The sequence below is a fragment of the Pituophis catenifer genome, unplaced genomic scaffold (genome assembly GCF_029215685.1).
Source record: "Pituophis catenifer annectens isolate HBS135680 unplaced genomic scaffold, rPitCat1.0.hap2 SCAF_3, whole genome shotgun sequence".
Lineage (NCBI taxonomy): Eukaryota > Metazoa > Chordata > Lepidosauria > Squamata > Colubridae > Pituophis > Pituophis catenifer.
The window spans coordinates 206,190,898-206,209,969 of record NW_027256883.1 but is presented as its reverse complement, the minus strand read 5'-3'; the positions used below and the strand labels follow the sequence as shown (position 1 = coordinate 206,209,969).

At 43.6% G+C, this 19,072-nt stretch overlaps 1 protein-coding gene across 1 annotated transcript in view; it reads left to right on the top strand.

Moving 5' to 3' along the window:
- The first annotated feature begins 1,409 nt into the window (after positions 1-1,409).
- The window catches only part of CABLES2 (Cdk5 and Abl enzyme substrate 2), a 57,780-nt gene continuing 40,117 nt past the window's right edge, over positions 1,410-19,072 (top strand). The window contains exon 1 of the mRNA XM_070940116.1: positions 1,410-2,053. Coding sequence (XP_070796217.1) covers positions 1,410-2,053 — 644 coding nt within the window. The remainder of the gene's footprint in view (positions 2,054-19,072) is intronic.

The following is a 19,072-nucleotide window of genomic DNA, read 5'->3' as shown; positions in this document are numbered from 1 at the left end:
TCCAAGTTTGAGAAATACTGCTGTAAATGTTGATTTCCGCGTGTATCCGACCAAATGTCTGTAGAGATTCTCAACCATCCAGGTCGTGGTTGTCCCAAAGGTGCCTTTTCAGGAGGTAACTGGACTTTATTGTTTTTTCTTTGAAGACATTTCGCTTCTCATCCAAGAAGCTTCTTCAGCTATGACAGAATAGAGGGCAATGGAAGGATTTATACTCCTTGCAGACAGCTGGTCATTTGCATCCTTTAAGAGGGTCATGGAAGCACTTGGAGGTTTAGAGTTCAGCCACCCTCTAAAAGGATGCAAATGACCAGATGACCTATAACTGTGATGGCGAACCTATGGCACGCGTGCCACAGGTGGCACTTGGAGCCATATCTGTGGGCATGCAAGCGTTGCCCAAGCTCAGCTCCAGCGCACATGTGCGTGCTGGCCAGCTGACTTTTGCTCCTTCCAGGCCCACCGGAAATCAGGAAATGGTCCGTTTCTGGCCTCCAGGGTCAGGAGGGTCTCCGGGGGGCGGGAAGGCCGTTTTTGCCCTCCCCAGGCTTCAAGAAAGCCTCTGGAGCCTGGGGAGGGCAAAAAACAGGCCTACTGGGCCCACCGGTAACCTTTTTGCCATTGCGTGCCAAAAGCGTAGGGAACGGGGGGGAGGGGGGCATGCATGCATGCGTGGGGGGCGGGGCGCAGGGGGCATTGAATTATGGGTGTGGGCACATGCGTGCGCGATCCCCCCACATTCTCCCCGCTTTTGGCACACAACGGCAAAAAGGTTAGCCATCACTGACCTATAAGATCCCTTCCAACTCTGTAAATCTGCTAAATCTGTCTGCAAGGAATATAAATCCTTCCATTCCCCACTATCCTATCAGAGCTGAAGAAGCTTCTTGGATGAGAAGCGAAACGTCTTCAAAAAAAAAAAAACCAAGAAAGTCCAGTTGCCTCCTGGAAAAAAAAAGCACCTTTGGAATTTTTTTTCCCAAAAGGCAATTGAACTTTCTTGACGGCTATTGTTTTTTTTTTTTCCCCCTTTGAAAACGTTCGCGGCCTTTGAACCCGGCGGACTTTAGGACCTGGAGAAGACGCGTTCAACAGAAAGGAAGAAGGAAAGGGTGGAGGGGTGGGGAGAGGAGGAGGAGGGGAAAAACAGAACGGCGCTGACAATAGGACCGTCGGCGCGCCAATGAGAGGCGGCGAAGAGCGTCCGTATTTACATACCGCCGCGACGCGGCCAATGGCAGGCCAGGCACCGGCTGAGCCACATCCCTTAGCCGGGCCGAGGCGGCCCAAGGACGGGAAGCGCGAGTCCGCTCCACCCGCCCGAGCTGGGGGCGGGCGGCCGGCGGGCCGACGGCTTCCCGGCCGCTGCGAGTGGCGGCTGCGGGGCAAAGCTGCCGCGGCTGGGGAGAATGGCTGCGGCTGCGTGCGGCTCCCCGACGAGCCGGCCGCCCCAAGAGGAGCCTCCGGAGGCAGCGCCGGCTGGGGCCCGCAAGCGGGGCGGCGACGCCCGGCGGAGGCAGGCCGCCCTCTTCTTCCTTAACAACATCTCCCTGGACGGGCGGCCGCCTCCGCCGCCGTCGTCGTCGTCGTGCCCGGCGCCCGGCAAACCTTCGCAGGGGCAGCAGCAGCAGCAGCCCGTTTCGCCGGCCCCGGGAGAGGCTCAGCCGCCGCCGCCTCCTCCGCCGCCGCCGCCCCCGGAGGAAGAGGCAGGAGGGGCGGCGTCGGCGGAGCCCGCGCCCCGCTTGCTGCTGCCGACGGGCCCCCACGGGCCCCCGCCGGGCTTCCTGCTGCCTTCCACGGCTGAGCTGGACCCTTCCCGCGGGCTGGGCGCGGCCGCTGCCCTCCTGCCCCAGCTGCTGTTGGGCAGCCCGCTTTGCCCGGTGCCCGCCGCCGCTGTCAGCCCGGCCGCCCTGGCGGGGGTCTTGGTGGGAGTCCCCAAGACGGGCATCGCGCCCCCCGGATTGCTGAGCCCCACCCAGGGCGCCTCTGTTGCAGGAGGAGCAGCAGCAGCAGCAGCAGCAGGAGGGCTACCTTTGGAGGTGCAGAGGCAAAGGTGAGGGGGTCTCTCCTTCTTCTCTCCCACCCCCTGTTCCCCCGGGTCTCCTTTTTTTTTTTGTTTTTTTTGCACTGGGTTGGGTGGGTCTGTTTTTGATGGTCTGCCATTAATGCCACTTCTGGGATTTGGGGGGGGGGGCAAACAGTTTTAACCGTGTAACAGAGTTGGAAGGGTCCTTGGAGGTCATGTAGTCCAACCCCCCCCCCCCCCAGGCAGGAGACCTGTACTAGGGATTCGAACCGCCGACCTTTCTGATCGACAAGCTCAGTGTCTTAGTAACACATTCGGTAACAGTAACAGAGTTGGAAGGGACCTTGGAGGTCATCTAGTCCAACCCCCCCCTATTCACGCAGGAGACCTGTACTAGGGATTCGAACCGCCAAAACTGCCGACCTTTCTGATCGACAAGCTCAGTGTCTTGGCCACTGAGCCTCTTTCTTTCTTTCTTTCTTTCTTTCTTTCTTTCTTTCTTTCTTTCTTTCTTTCTTTCTTTCTTTCTTTCTTTCTTTCTTTCTCTCTCTCTCTTCCTCCCTCCCTCCCTCCCTCCCTCCTTCCTTCCTTCCTTCCTTCCTTCCTTCCTTCCTTCCTTTCTCTCTCTCTCCTCCCTTCCTTCCTTCCTTCTTTCCTTCCTTCCTTCCTTCCTTCCTTCCTTCCTTCCTTCCTTCCTTCCTTCCTTCCTTTCTTTCTTTCTTTCTTTCCTCCCCCCACCCCCTCGGCTGAATGCTTTGTGGCCAGCCACAAGGAATGGGGTATGGGGGGGGGGCACGTGAGAATCCTGGCCGCACATCCCTTGTCTTTTGCAACTTTTTTCCCCCTTGCTGGGTGCCCTGGGACTACAGCACCCATCGCCTCTTTAGGATGGGCCCAATTGGAGTTGCCAATTGCCACCGGCAAGGTGGCGTAAAGGGAATAAAAGGCAAGGCGGGTGAGCCGGAGAGATCACGTCTGTATGCTGTTGCTCCAGGGACCTTTGGGGTTTTTAAGGCTGAGCAAACTTTCTATCGGCTTGCAGCATGAATTTTGGAGGGGGGGGGTTGCCCTTTTTCAAGGGAGCCGTGCAAAGAGGCTGCCCTGGGTGCAACCCGAAGAAAATCTGAGGAGCTTTATCCTGGGAAGCAAGATCGAAGGAAAGTCACCCCAAAGAGTTTTGCTTGACCCTGATATCTTCTCTTTAGTCCCTCAAAAGAGAAGGAAAGTGGGGAAATGCCTCTTAAGAGGTTTCCACCTAATGCCCTTGACCAGAAGTGGCAAAAAACTCCATAGCCCCAGAAATTGTAGCCAGCTTGCCAGTGTCCTTTGGTGACCCCTCCCTAGTCCAACCCTCCCATTCAGTACCCTACATTTTAAAGCAGGGGTCACCAATGTTTCAGACCTCAGGGACCACTCAATTCATAATTTTAAATCCCGTGGACCACTAATATGAATTTTTTTAGAAAAGATAAATAGTATTTAGTGCAATATAAAACATGCGGACTACCAAAATTTTCTCGCGGAACACCGGTTGGTGACCGCTATTTTAAAAGGTATTTGTGTGTGTTGAGTTTCCATTTTCTGGACTTTAGGAGATGGTTGGGACTGAGGAGGAACCGAGTGGTATACAGCTTTGCTTCTGTTTTTTTTTTTTTTTCAGGAATTGCATATTGGTTGCCTTTCCTTATCCCCCAACCCCTTCTCCTTTTGCGGTTTTGTTTGGTATCCAGAGACGTTATGTCAGATTAACCCCTTCCCCACTATTTGTTTCTCGGTTTTCACACTTGCAGAAGAGTGTCGGAGCTCTGTGGAACTTTCGACAACACAGTTGTGTTCTGCTGGGTCCCTTTGAGCCTTAAGAGAAGCGAATCTGGGGTGCATTTTCACCATCCCGGTTTGGTCAAAGACTGAAGGAGATTGTGTTTGTGTACAAAATGAGCTTGTTTCCTGGGGGATCTCATTCTGTTTGCTTGGGGGCTAATAAAGCGACTTAGGTAGTTTGATTTTTGCTGTTGTGAATATGTGAATAGCGGTTCTTAGGCCCAAGCTCAAAAAAATGAGGGCACTTTGAAAAGTTTGAGAAAAATCCATCTCCACGTGAAACTCTTTCTTAAACCCACCCATCCCCATCACAGATTTGTGTGTGTGTGTGTGTGTGTGTGATGATCTTTAGGCTGGGCCACATCGATTAAGCCAACTGATGAGCTTTGACTGATCTTCAAAAGCTGAACAGGCTGAGACCTACTTGGATGAGAAAGTCTGCCAAATAAATTGTAAATCAATCTGTAGAGTAGATCAATCTGTAGAGTGGATTGAGAAATTGGGAAAAAAAATAATATCCTGGAAGAAGTCAAAAGAAAACAGTTTTGTTGCCAATTAAATCCTCTGAATATGTTCATGGAGTCACCATTTCAAGCCTTGACTCTAAAGGACACGAGTTATTTCATGGTTTTTACTGAGAATCTGTGAATAAGCCTCAAATTGGCAGAGATGCTATGAAGAAGGTAAACATAAAAGATTCACTGAGCACGTAGACTCTGGGCCAAGTGATTAATCAGAAATGTGCTATTTGGGGCATTGGTTGCAATCTTCACATCCATAGCTGGCTGGTTTTGACCAAGTCATAGAATCCTCTGGCAGCACTCATCCAACCGGGTTTCTGAATTAGCCCATATTTGTGGTTTGCATAATGCACAAAGCCCCTAAACAAGTTAAGTATAATAAACAAAGCAACAAAATAACGACCTGGTATTTTGCTGGTACATAATTTTAACCCATCCAGACAAAAACAGTTTATCGTAGATATTTTGCTTTTTATTTTAGTTGGTTTTTCTGCTGCTTTGCTTTGCTTTGCTTTGTCTTGTCCTGCTAATAAATGTTTTCTGTGTGCTGTAGGAAGGGTGTCCAAAGAAAGGAAATCTTCTTTTTTCTCAGGGAAGAGGGAAAAAAATTCTTTTTAGTGCAAATGTGATTGTTCTGTTCAGCTTGAGCCTGTGCTGCTGCTGTTGATCAAAACATGTAATGATCTTTGTACCGCTTGCAAAAATAGTGTTGCTATTGTGTAACTTTTCAATGACTTTCCACATAGCTCTGTACTATACATCTTCCTTTCATCTCGATGTGCAATAATTAAGAAAGCGCCAGCAGTTATAGAAGAAAGATTGCTTTATGAGTATGGAGTCTATTCCATCTCTGGTTTTGGGGTTACAGAATTGGGTGGGTGGGTAAGACCTTACCATCATTTTTAGACAGTGTTTGATTTCATTTCCTTCTCTCTTCCATTCTCCACCCCACTCACCCAATCTCTGTCCATTGAAAAGAAGGTACAAATAAATCTTATACGCAAAGGAATCATGTATGGAAAACTTTAACAGTTACACATATTATTCTGGTCAGAACCTGGCTTGCTTCTTTCCACTTATATCCAAGGGAAAGAAGGAGGATCCTGAATATGTGAAATTAGGAGCATTATAATTGATAGCCATATGGACAATTTGTGTTGTTCTGAATTTTAAGGCAGACTTCCTTAACTTTCTATCCTCCAGCTATATAAGGTCTACAGCAATGTGCATGGGCACTTTAATGCGAATAGAACAGAACAGAACAGAACAGAATTTATGGGCCAAGTGTGTTTGGACACACAAGGAATTTGTCTTGGTGCATACATTCTCGGTGTACATAAAAGAAAAGATACATTTGTCAAGAATCATAAGGTACAACACTTAATGATAGTCATAGGGTACAAATAAGCAATCAAATCATATTAGGAAACAGTCAATATAAATCGTAAGGATACGAGCAACAAGGTTACAGTCATACAGTCATAAATGGTAGGAGATGATAGGAACGATGAGAAGATTAACAGTAATGCAGCCTTAATAACTAGTTTGACAGTGTTGAGGGAATTATTTGTTTAGCAGAGTGATGGTGTTCGGGAAAAAACTGTCCTTGTGTCTAGTTGTTCTGGTGTGCAGTGCTCTATAGAGTCGTTTTGAGGGTAGGAGTTGAAACAGTTTATGTCCAGGATGTGAAGGGTCTCTAAATACTTTCACAGCCCTCTTTTTGACTTGTGCAGTATACTGGTCCTCACTGGAAGGCAGGTTGGTATGGTAGCCATTGTTTTTTTCTGCAGTTCTAATTATCGTCAAGTCTGTGTCTGTTTTGTTGGGTTGCAGAGCCAAACCAGACAGTTAGAGAGGTGCAGATGACAGACTCAATAATTCCTCTGTAGAACTGTATCAGTAGCTCCTTGGGCAGTTTGAGCTTTCTGAGTTGGCGCAGAAAGAACATTCTTTGTTGTGCTTTTTTTTTTTTTTGTGACTTGAAATCCTTCAAGAGTGCTAGGCTAGAGGTTCTTCAGAGGCACATGTCTAGAATCCAGGGGACTGTGAGTTCTAGTCCTACTTCTTTCGGAAACTTCACACCTACTTTATTTATTAAGTTTATTCTTCTTCTTGTGCCATATCCGTCATCAGACGCCAGCAATCATGCTGACGATCCTATTTTTATCAGCAGCCGCACGAAAAAGTGCTGCTGAGTTTTGTCCAAACCAGTTCCTTAGATTTTGAAGCTATTACGTTCTTCTTCTGCATGGACCTCGTTTGCCTTTTGTTGGAGTGAAGTAGGCTGTATTTTTCCAGGTGTCCAAAATATTCTAACTTTCACTTTTTAATGGTTTTGATGATTTCTTTTAATGGTTTTGATGATTTCTTTACGTTTATACATTCCCCCATCTCACTATCCAGAGTGCCTCTTGACAATTCTGGCATGAAGTCTGCTGAATCAGTCTCCCCTGGCCGCCTCCCCCCACCCATCTGAGTCAACACTTACTCGAAGGTACACAAAGACACACACACAACACAGCACAGAAAGCTAAAGGTGTCCCTCTGTACAGTGACATCTCTTGTTCTATAGCTATTCATCGTCCAGCATTGTCCTTAACAAGATTGTTGCTCATATCTTTCAATTTTCAGTTTTCTTTCAATTTACACAGACTGTGAATGTATCCTAGATCGGGGATCTCCAACCTTAGCAACTTTAAGCCTGGCGGACTTCAACTCCCAGAATTCAAGTCCGCCAGGCTTAAAGTTGCCAAGGTTGGAGACCCCAGTCCTAGATCTCTTCAACCCAACTCTGAGCTCACAATAGCAAGGCAGACTCTTCCAGGAACCTGTTTTTGGTAGATCCCAAACCATCCTATCCGAATTGATACTGGCTGGAACAAATCCAAGTGGTCTTGTCATTAGACAAAGCATAATCAATCACCTTCTCCTTATGTCCGGCTTCATTTGGAAGGAGTTGTGCCACTTTGTGGTGCCAGTATCAATTCAGATAGGATTGCTTTAGGACGTGGAATGTCCTCTGCCTAACCTCTTTAACATTCAGGCTTGTCTTCGTTGTTGAGACTTTTTTCTTCTCTTGTCAGGCACAATTAACTACCTGTGGAAGCTAGAAATTTATAGGACAGTTTTTGCTACCAGGCGCCTCTAACAGACTTCCACTCCCATAATTAAGAAGCCTGCAGGGATTATGCGTTTTTCCTTGCTTGTTGCTGAACAAAGCTAGGCTAGAGCTTTTCTTTCCCAGAGGATTTGAGGGGTGGGGGGAATAATACATTTTGGGGGGGAAATTCTTTTTTAAAAAAATGTTTTTGTTGTACATTTTCCTTTATAATACATCACATTTTACAACAACAGCCCATCTCATTCCGTCTTTCCTTCTTCCCTCCCTTCCCTTTTCCCCTCTGCTTCCCTCTGCTTCCCTCTTTCCTTCTCCTCTCCCCTCTCTCCTTCTCTCTCCTCCCTTTTCCTCTCCTCCTCTCCCCTCTCCTCTTCTCCACTTCCCTCTCCTTCCCTTTCTCCTACTCCTCTCCTCCCATCCACTTCCCTCTCTCCTTTCCCCTCTCTCCTTCCCTCTTCTTCTGTCTCCTTCCTTCTCCTCTTCTCTCGGCCTTTCTCTCCTCCTCTCCTCTTCTCCACCCCATTCCACTCCACTTCCCTCTCTCCCTTCCTCTCTCCCTTCCTCTTTCCTTCCATCTTCTGGAAAAATTTCTTATCCTGCGTGAAGTTTTGCTATCTGCAACCAAGTGCGACAGGCAGCCTTCCTGTTTTAAATTCTCACGAACGAAGGCAAATATACGTGTCCCGGGATAATGTTGCAGGATCCTATCTGGGTCCTTCAAACCCTGGACCGGAGGTTTAGTCTTCCGAGCTTTCGGATTAGTGCTAGAGCCCGTCCACAGGGACAGTTTGATTTAATTAACACAATTTAATTTTTTAAAACAATCTCATTTGTTTTTAATTCCTCTCCAAATGGATTGGATCTTCTTTCAAAGTACTGAGAAACAGGGGTGTCCAGCCTTTGTAACTTTAAGATCTGTGGACTTCAACTCCCAGAATTTCCCAGCGGGCATGAAGTCCATAAGCCTTACCTCTTGTGTGCATGCTGGGATTGGAGAGCGCAGCTGGGCTGATCACCCTGAAATTGTGTTTCCCCAAAAATAAGTCCTAGTGCTTATTTTGGAGCCCCCAAAAATATAAGACCGGGTCTTATTTTCAGGGAAACATGGTAGCAGAATTATCTAATTTCATGATCATATTACTTTTAAAAAAGTAACTATCAAAGCATGAACCATCCAGCTAAAGATAAGGGGGTGAGGGGACTTTTTCAAAGCACCAGAAAGCAAAACAAAAAGCAATGGATGGAAACTAATGAAGGAGAGAAGCAACCTAGAAGAAAGAGAAATTTCCTAACAGTGAAAACAATAAATCACTGGAACAGCTTGATTTCAGAAATTATGGGTGCCCCATCACTGGAGGCTTTCAAGAAGAAATTGGACAGCCATCTGTCTGAAATGTTATAGACTCTCCTTCTCGAGCAGGGGGTTGGACTAGATGACCTCCAAGGTCCCTTCCAACTCTATTATTCTATGTTCTATATTCTAAAATTACTCAGGGTGGACACTCCTGGCTTAGAAGGTCCAGAAATCCAAAATGAACCAAATTGAAAAAGAAACTAAAATACCCAGAAAGGACAAAGAAAAATAGAAGGAGGAAGGAATATTAGATATGTTTGCTGCCTTGAATTATTTATGAAAAAAGAATAATAAAGACATAATAAAAAAAATTGAAAAAGAAGTCGCTTGGATGCATACAGAGAAGCACCCCCCTCTTGGAAGAGGGGGTGTTCTCCAAATCTTCAAATTTTAATTGCCCAATACATTTAGAAAACTTTGCAGAGAGTTGATTCCCACAGTTCACATATAGTGGGAAAGTGGATCTTCTTTCTCCTGCCTTATTCTAATCTAAGGATAAAGGATTCCACTTCACTTTCCTAAACAATGCAGATTGGAGAGCTGAGTGACTGTTGGCCAACCTTCTTTCGGCTAAGTCTTCTGTAACCTTGTCTAACCCTGAAAGCTAAGTGGAATCTGGCCTGTTTGATACTTGGATGGGACATCACCAGCGCTGTGGGGTAGACTGGGAAATTTAAAAAAAAAAATCCCCCAAGAAGGCAATGGAAATCACTTCCCTGTTGTTGCCAAAAAAACCCCTCCTGCATGGACATGTCAGCCAAAGTCAAGTTGACTTTACTTTTTAACCTTAAGCTAAATGGGGCCAGCCGTTAATTCTCTCCACCATATCTCATGGCAACTAGCTCACCTGTCAATCTCAGGAGCAGGAAGAGACAAGCCCAGAAAAATTGAAACCCGAAAAGCCAAACGAGAGCAGGGTTTCCCTTTCTTAAGTAGTTTATTTATTTAAAAAATGTTTATGGCCACCCAATTTACTCACAGTGACTCCCGTTGGCTTACAAAGATAAAAGCCCAATACAAGGACAATAAAAAAGCAACAGCCCTCACACATTCACACAAACACACACACACACACACACACACACACAGCAATCCTGGCTCGCTTGATGGTGACAGCAATCAAACGAGCCACTTGATGGGCTCCATATCATTCTTGGAGTCTCCAGATTCAGGATCAAAACTGCATCTTCAGGGCCTTTTAAAGAGTGTCAAAGTGTATGTATGGTAGACCTGTAGGAAAGTGGGTGGAGATAGGTTAGCTTACTGATTGTTTAGTTTAGGTAAAGGGATGTTATGTTATATTAGTATATGTAAAAGATTTGAATTAAGAGATATATGCATGGGGGAGGAGGAAATGGATAGATTATGAGTTGAAATTGCTAAATTAGGATTTATTATATAAATTTACAGTTGAATGTTGCTTTGAAATGTATAGTATAAGGGGGATATAATAATATTGTTAGAAGGGTGGAGATAGGTTAGCTTACTGGTTGTTTAGTTTAGGAAAAGGGATGTTATGCTATATTAATATATATAAAAGATTTGAATTAAGAGATATATGTATGGGGGAGGAGGAAATGGATAGATTATGAGCTGAAATTGCCAAATTAGGATTTGTTATATAATTTTACAGCTGAATGTTGCTTTGAAATGTATAGTATAAGGGGGATATAATAATAATGTTAGAAAGAAAGGGTCAGTATAGGGGGTGGAGTAAAAAGGATGGTAAAGTATTATATAATCTGTTATTAATTTGGGTTTTATTTTGGAGAAGCCACGGGGGGAGGGGAGGGTGAGGGGGGGTTAGGGAGGAGGGGGGAAAAAAAGGGGGAAAAATTTGTATTTGAAAAACTTTTTCAATTAAAAAAAAAACTGCATCTTCAGGGCCTTTTAAAGAGTGTCAAAGTGGGGGGCCAATCTTATCTCTGCAGGGGTGATGTTCCACAGGGAGGGAGCAGGGGTGAAATGCTCCCGGTTCAGACCGGATCAGCCAATCCAGTAGCGATGGCGGTGGGTGGTTCGGAGAACCGGTAGCAAAAATCCCTCCCCCCTCCCACTCATGCCCATCCAATGGCCCGCTTACCCGCTTGCCGCTACTTTTAAAAAATGCTTTTAAAAGTTTAAAAAAAGACTCTGACGATCCCAGCTGAGCTGCCTGATCGTCAGAGCCTTTTTACTCTTAAAAGCATTTTTTTAAATAACCTATTCGGCCGAATAGGCTGTAAAAAAATGCTTTTAAAAGTAAAAAAAGATTGCGTGCCACAGCTGATCCCACACCCACCCCCGCGCTGTTCTGCTTACCCCATGCCTCCTTTTGGCGTGCATGGTGCACACTGCGTATGCACGCGCCCAGCCAGCGAACCAGTAGTAAACTGGTTCAGATTTCACCACTGGGAGGGAGCCACCACGGAGAAGGCCCTTCTTGGTCCCGCTACATGGTGCTACATGCAATTGCTATTGTTATTCTATGTAAGCTGTCTATTAACAAATGATGAGTATCAGGGTGGATTTGATTTAAATCAAACTGATTTAAATCACAATTTAAATCACTAGTCAGTAAGGCTTGATTTAAATCATAGTTTTCTACATAAAGACTAATTCTTGCTGGTATAACTTTAATATGCAAGTAGATGAAGATTTTTAGAATAACAACTTTTCATATTAGTTTTTTTATCCCCAGTTTAATAGGTTAATCATTCATATTTGGACAACTTTTCTGTTGTACTTAGGAAGGAGAAAAATAATCATTACCTTAATAATAACAATCAGGGTGGATTTGATTTAAATCACTAGTAAAAAGTGATTTGATTTGAATCAACTCGATTTAAATCATAATTTTTAAGGAGCAACTATCATCTCTGTCCCGCAGCAGCTCCTCCTCTGACCTGCTGTTGACTCACCGACAGTCCCAATATTGCAGAATATACTGTGTTTCCCCGAAAATAAGACCCTGTCTTATATTTTTTGGAAACCTGAAATAAGCGCTTGGCCTTATTGCCATGCACTCAAAAGCCCGATTGGGCTTATTATCAGGGGATGTCTTATTTTGGGAGAAACAGGGTACCGCCTCATGCTACATAACTAAGCTCCATTTCATGCTGAATAAAGTAAATTATTAATGTATCTTAAATAGAAAACTATCTTTAGATAGATTTTTACTCCAAAAGCATTTTATTAAAATAAATTTGATAAAAATCAAAAAATCCAATTTAAATTTTAAAAAATCCGATTTAAATTATTAAAAAATCCATTTTTTAATTTATTTATTTTTAAAAAAAATAATCGATTTTTATCCACCCTGGTTGTAAGTCGAGGACTACCTGTAACTGCTATGCTGATTCAGTAATATTCAGGGCTGTCACCAAGTTGACTTTTGTGGCTTTTAAGTCATTCTACCGTGACTTGTAGAACGTTTTACCAGCTTTCCCTTTGGATCTATATTCACCTTAAACTGCCTGTGGAGAAGGCCCAGATCTTGTTTCAGCCAGATCATTCCTCCCATCCTCCCCAGGATCCAGGGCTCTCAGATTTCCTATTGTCATCATTGGCAGCCTCCGTGGGTAGTCTTTATTGATCTACAGCTGACATTGTGTGTTTTGTTTATTTTTTCTGGAAGGAATCCAAGTTTGCTTTCACGGTTGGCTACCTTCTGTGCAGCTTGAAGAAACCCTACCTGGTTTTCTTCCCTTTCTACAAAGATCGTAGATCAGCTGAGTGGAGAAAAGAAACCACTGTTGAAATATAGTGATACTGACAGGTTTTAACAAATAGGATACGTTTGGGGCTCTCTCCATCTTGTCTGTGCCAATGGCCAACACATAGCCCACAACAACAGTCCCACTCCTTGTTGGTAGAAAGTTACTCAGCTGTGTTGGAAGAAATATCCATTTGGTTCAAGTTCCAAGCCGGGAGAAAGGCACTGGAGACAAAATGGAGGCTGATTGGAAAGGGGGTCCATTTATTGATGAAGCAGAAGCACATGGTTGGTTCTGGGCAGCTGACCACATGGAGTTGAGAATGAGGGGTTTTGTTCTGCCCCAAAGAACGCAGCACACACAAAGTCCGTTCAAACCTTAGTTTATTAAATTAAATCAGTCTTTTACAACAACGGCTTCCTACATCGTATAGGAGACCGGATCGACGTAGTTCATTGTATGGGCGACAGCCCTTTCGGGCAGAACCCAGACCCAGTGGGTCCTTTTTCAACCGTTATCCAGGCCAGAGATTTTTCCAATCTTCCAGATTAATTAACTGCATTAACAGCCGCCAAGAATTCAAAAAATAATAACTGAAAGCTTACTGTGGTTAGCAGAATGCCCAGAAGCAATTTTCAGGAACCTGATAAGATAAGCAAGGCGGAGACACAAAGGTATGTGAATGAAGTTGTTCCCTGCAAATTGCCTCAGTCGGCGTTCTTCCTTAAATAGGCTAAGGGAGTGGCCAATTAGCCCCAAGCCTTACTCTCAAGGAGACCTCCTCCTGAGGAGCCACTCCTGCCTTTTGGCAGCTCTGCGCGCCCGAGCATCGAGAAAAGGCTCCTCCTCTTCCTCCTCTTCACTTAAGGGAGCTTCTGGAGGTTCTGAAGGCCCTGGCTGAATCCCTGCCTCTGGCACCACATCTTCTCCAGCCTCCTCAATGTCTGACTCGAGTGCTAGCTGCACAGGCTGCTGGTGCAGCACCACACCAGCCTCCTCGCTGTTGGAATCAGCTACTAGCTGCACAGGCCGCTGACGGGCCAGAACAGGTTTTTAATACCTTCTGTTGGGCTTTGCATTTGAGCTTCCTATTCCTGTGCAAGAACATGTATTCTATTGGCTGTTGGAGGGGTCACAGCTGGCTTTATAGGTTGTCTGAGGTTTGGTTGAAGTTTGGACTCTGATACAATGTCTTTAGGAGATTGTGCAATGTAGTGAGCTGTGGTGCTAGTGGGTTAATCCTATTATGTCCTGGAGGGTCATGTCTTAATCCCATCATCCTGGAGCTGAAGGTCTTTTGTAGATAGGATGACCCAATCTTTCTTAACGGGCAAAAAATATCTGCGGGTGTACTATTAAGAAAGGTGGGGGGGGGGCTGTTCTTTCTGTCTCCAAGAGCATGTTTCTCCATTCCTCCTTTAGGGAAATCTGCCTTTTTAATATTTCTCCAAATATTTCATTCTTCTAGGAGAGGGTGGGTCTTCCCTCAGCTGTATGATAAAGGGAAAATGGCAGAGGTGTATAAGATAAGCATCCCAACCTCCTCCTCCTCTGGTTCTGGATCAGTGGATGGAAAGATAAATGTTGATGGTATTTTCCCAGGACACTGGTTCTATTGTGGTTGTCCAAAACTGAGAAAATTAGTCCTGTCTAGTTAAGTAAGAACCATTAACTATTATCTGCAGTGGTCCACTTTTGGTTAAGTAACATTGACATCAGACTGGCTTAATGTGGATTTCATTAGAAGGCTATATTTGACCAGGACTTTAGAAAGCTATATTTAAGCAATCATTAGTCCTCCAGGAAAAAGTGGGACACAGAGATGACCACAAATCTCTCTTCATTTCACTTTGTGTGTTACTGCAGGCCATTTGTTCCCAGCTTTTGTTGTGCACAATAAATAGCTAAGCAGCAAATGCCAAGTTATTTCTTATTCTCCGCGATCAGCAATGGAGTGCTGAGCTTCAGGGATGTAAAAAGAAGATTTGTGCAGGTTAATTAGTATCTCATTAAGGAGGTGCTGATGGCAGGATACTGGAAGCCAGTGCCTTCAAGCAAAGAGAGGTTACAGTTAAATTAAGATTTAACTTTCCTGTTAGAGACAAGGTGAAGCCAGCTAAATGTAGACTCTAAACAAGTGATGTACAGTAGCAATAGCTATAGCACTTAGACTTCTATACTGCTTTACAGTCCTCTCTAAGGAGTTTACAGAATCAGCCTATTGTCCCCAACAATCTGGGTCCTCATTTTACTCATCTGGGAAGGATGGAAGGCTGAGTCAACCTTGAGCCTGATGAGATTCGAACTGCCAAATTTCAGGCAGCCGGCAGGCAGCAAAAGTAGCCTGCAGTACTGCACTCTAACCACTGCGCCACCACGGCTCATTAGCAGTAGCAGTCTTCTCCATTCTGGTGGCTTGAAAGTCCTACCTGTTTGGGGAGAAAAATGGTGGAGACTTTGAGGAAAAAAACTAGAGCCAATTTGATCTAATAGTTAAGGCACCAGGCTAGAAACTGGGAGACTGTGAGTTCTAGTCCCATCTTAGACATGAAAACCAGCTGGGTGATTTTGGTCTAATCATCAGGAGATTGTGAGTTCTAGCTCTGCCTTAGGTATGAAAGCCAGCTGGCTGACGTGGGGCCAGTCACCCGGAGATGGTGAATTCTAGTCTTGCCTTAAGTATAAAAGCCAGTGGGGTGACTTTAAACAATCTCTAGAAGATGATGAATTCTAGTCCTGCCTTAGATATGAAACCTGGCTGGGTGACTTGGGGCCAGTCCCTTTCTTTCAACCCAACTCACCTCACAGGGGGGCTGTTTTGGGGGAAATAGGAGGGAGAAGTATTACAGTAGATATGTTTGTCACCTTGAGTTATTTATAAAAAAATAATAAATGTGGGATATAAAAAATAAATATTAAGGCTATTCAGCCGCTTTTTGTAATTAATAGCAGTTGTAGAATTGTAAGATTGTAATGATTTTTTTTAAAAAAATATGATCTGCTGCATGCTTTCAAGTCGATGTCGATTCCCAGTAACAGCCTAGATAAATCCCTGCAGTTTTCTTGGCAGGGAAAATGCAGGATGCAAAATAACTCAGAAGAAAGTATCATTTGCACATGAGACCCTCTGGGAGAGAAGAGCATCAACAAATATCTTCCTTCGACATCAAATGAGAAAAAAGCACATTAAAGTCTCATCTCTGCAGAAGTAAGAATTAATCCCTTGTAGGGCTCCTATGAAATTTACTCTGTTTATTAAATAAGAGGCGAAGATAGATTTCTAACGCTTCTGCCTTTTGAGAATCTAAAAGACATGTTGACATTTTTAATAGAAGTGCCTAATTATAGAAAGGTGCAATAAAGCCATAATTTGGAGACACACTTCCTAAAGTGTTGGGAAAAAATCAGTCCTCTAAACAACAGCATATATTAAAAGGGATTGTTATCTTTGCTCTGAGAAATTGAAACAACCAATCATAACAGCAAGCTGAAAAAGAAGGTCATATTTCTGTTCCTTGAGATAGAAGGCACTTTTATCTTCCTATAAAATGATTGTCTCCTGCATTTTCCCCTGGAGGACAGAAGGATTAGCAAGTGGGCAGATTGTAGCTAGGACTGGCATCTCTTCTAAATGCTAAAACAGAGATATTTGCTTCACACATATTTAACAAGTCGGGATTGCAATATTGTGAGAGAATTCTGTGAAATGAGAATAACCTTTGACTGCTTTGCATATGAGCAGTTCGGGCCGGCCTAAACTATTTCATGCACCGTACATGTTTTGAAACACAAAAAATGACAAGCATATAACACTCTGCTGGTTTTTGTGCCAAGGGGCATAAAGCAGCCATCGGATTTCTACTGAGTAATCCCAGGATCCCATCAGTAGAATAAATTACCGTATATTTGGGTTGCTGCAGAGAAGGAATTTTCCATGTTGTGTAGTTGCTTTAACCCAGGGGTGAAATCCAGCAGGTTCTGACGAACCAGTAGCGGAAATTTTGAGTAGTTCGGAGAACTGGCAAATACCACCTCTGGCTGGCCCCAGGAGTGGGGTGAAAATGGAGATTTTGCAGCATCCTTCCCCTGCCATGCCCACCAAGCCACATCCACAGAACCGGTAGTAAAAAAAAATTGGATTTCACCACTGCTTTAACCTCTGGCTTTAGCACCTTTAAGATTCCTTAATTTGAAAATATCAAGTATGGCTGTATTCTTGAAGGATTTCTTTTTAATATTTGATAGAGGAAAGCTGTGTTCAGCTCTACGTGGGGGCCTAATGGAATTAGACATCAAAATATATTCCAACTTGGAATCTTGGCACAAAATATACTAGGACATATGGATCCAACCATCAGCAAATTTAAACAAGAATATATCAGCAGAAAATGCTTTTTCTGCAGTGTTTGGAGCACAGGGAATCTTAGTGATTTGGGGGCCCGTGTTTCTTCTTATAAATAACGCATTGCCAATTGTGTCTACCCAAGGTGGATAAAAATCAATGATTTTTTTTAAAAAAAATCAAAAAATCAGATTTTTTAAATTTAAATCGGATTTTTTTTATTTAAATCGGATTTTTTTTTATTTTTATCGAATTTATTTTAATAAAAAACTTTTGGGGTAAAAATCTATTGTAAAATAGTTTTCTATTTAAGATACATAAATAATTTAGTTTATTCAGCATGAAATGGAGCTTAGTTATGTAGCATGAGGCTGTATATTCTGCAACACTGGGACTATGGGTGAGTCAACAGTGGGTCAAAGGAGTAGCAGAGATGACAGTTGCTCTTTAAAAATTATGATTTAAATTGAGTTGATTTAAATCAAGCCATTTTACTAGTGATTTAAATCATGATTTAAATCGTGATTTAAATCAACTCGATTTAAATCAAATCCACCCTGTGTCTACCACATTTTGTGCCTTAACTCAGCCTATCCTGTGTGTTTTAGGATTAGGTGGTATATCTGAACAATACAGCAGCTGTGGGAAGCACATTTTGTATCTTCATGTCAGTAGGAGGGATTTTACAGACCCAAGGCAGGAATCTTGTCTCCTAACCAGCATATCAACTGTGCTTATCTGGAATGTGATTCCTTAAATGCAATTATTTCTATTAGGGAAAGGTTTTAGAAATAGCCTGGATTTTACAGTGTTTTCAAGATTTTTTGGTGCAGTAATAAAGGATGGACGTTTGCAAGGAGGTGATGGTTTAAAGTAGGGATGTCAAACTCAAGGCCCACGAGCCGGATCTGGCCCATGGGGCCTCCCTGGAAACAGTGAAGGACCAGCCTGTGGTGTGTCTGCCAGCGAAAACGGAGCTCGGACCGGGCTCCGTTTTTGCTGGCAGAGGGCTGCAGGAGGCCATCACAGCCGAAAACGGAGCCTCAACGAGTGATGTTGAGCTGGCCACACCCACCCTGGTCCACACGCCCCCTGGCCCCTGAGGTCAGACACAGCTCTGATGCGGCCCTCAATGAAATCGAGTTTGACACTCCTGGTTTAAAGCAATGCTTCTCAACCTCAATAACTTGAAGATGTGTGGACTTCAACACTCAGAATTTTCCAGCCAGCACGAGGAATTCTGGGAGTTGATGTCCACACATCTTCAAGTTGCTGAAATTGAAAAAAAACTGATTTAAAATATGCCTATCATAAATTTTATAAAATTCTAGATCTTAAATTCTGCAATGCCAAGGAACCATTTTTCCCCTCCACACCCCTGCCAGATTTGATAAATAATCTTTTCTCTAATGGTTCCTTGGTTATGAAATAAATAAGTTGATTTAGCTGCCAGTTCCTCAATGGCTGGCTTGCAAACTTTTATTTCTCTTTTGAATGGTGGTGTAACATGCCTCCGAGCTGTTCTGAACAAGGAAGTGAGGTGAAAAATTGGGTGCGGCAGGACTTACACCATATTTCACTCTCTTTCATTTAAGTGTTATTAACATTAAACATTCTTCAGTATATAGGCTATTTGATTACTCCCTCTATATTTACATACACTTTGAATATGGTTTGGAAATAGTGATTAGGATCTTGGGTGAGGACAGCACCTCTCTGATAATCATTAAACTCCCTGATCTTTTTCGTGCAATTGTGGAAGCCTGAAAAGGGGGGTAGGGGGAGATGCAGCTGCTTTGATGAGCCAACTCATAATGTGACCCTTAAAGCAACCATCTTGGCTCACAGAAGAATCTGGGAAAAAGATTACACCTTTTGCAAGCAACAGAGTGGTGTTCTGTTTTGTTAAATCCAAAGCATTTTATCCAAACCATCATTCATTCATTCATTCATTCGCTGTCCATCTCAACCAAAGGACACTTGATTGGTATTTAATGTACAGACAGCTCTCATATTTAATAATTTCTCTCTTTTGCCATGTTGAGCATTACAAACACTTCGATCTTTCAGGGGCTTCAGATTATTCTGATGCTTACTTTACTCCTTACTTTATTCTTTAGAATATACATTATTCAGGGTTGTTTTTTTAAACAGCAAGTTCAGTCAGTGCCTACTATCCTTAACTCTTTTAGATC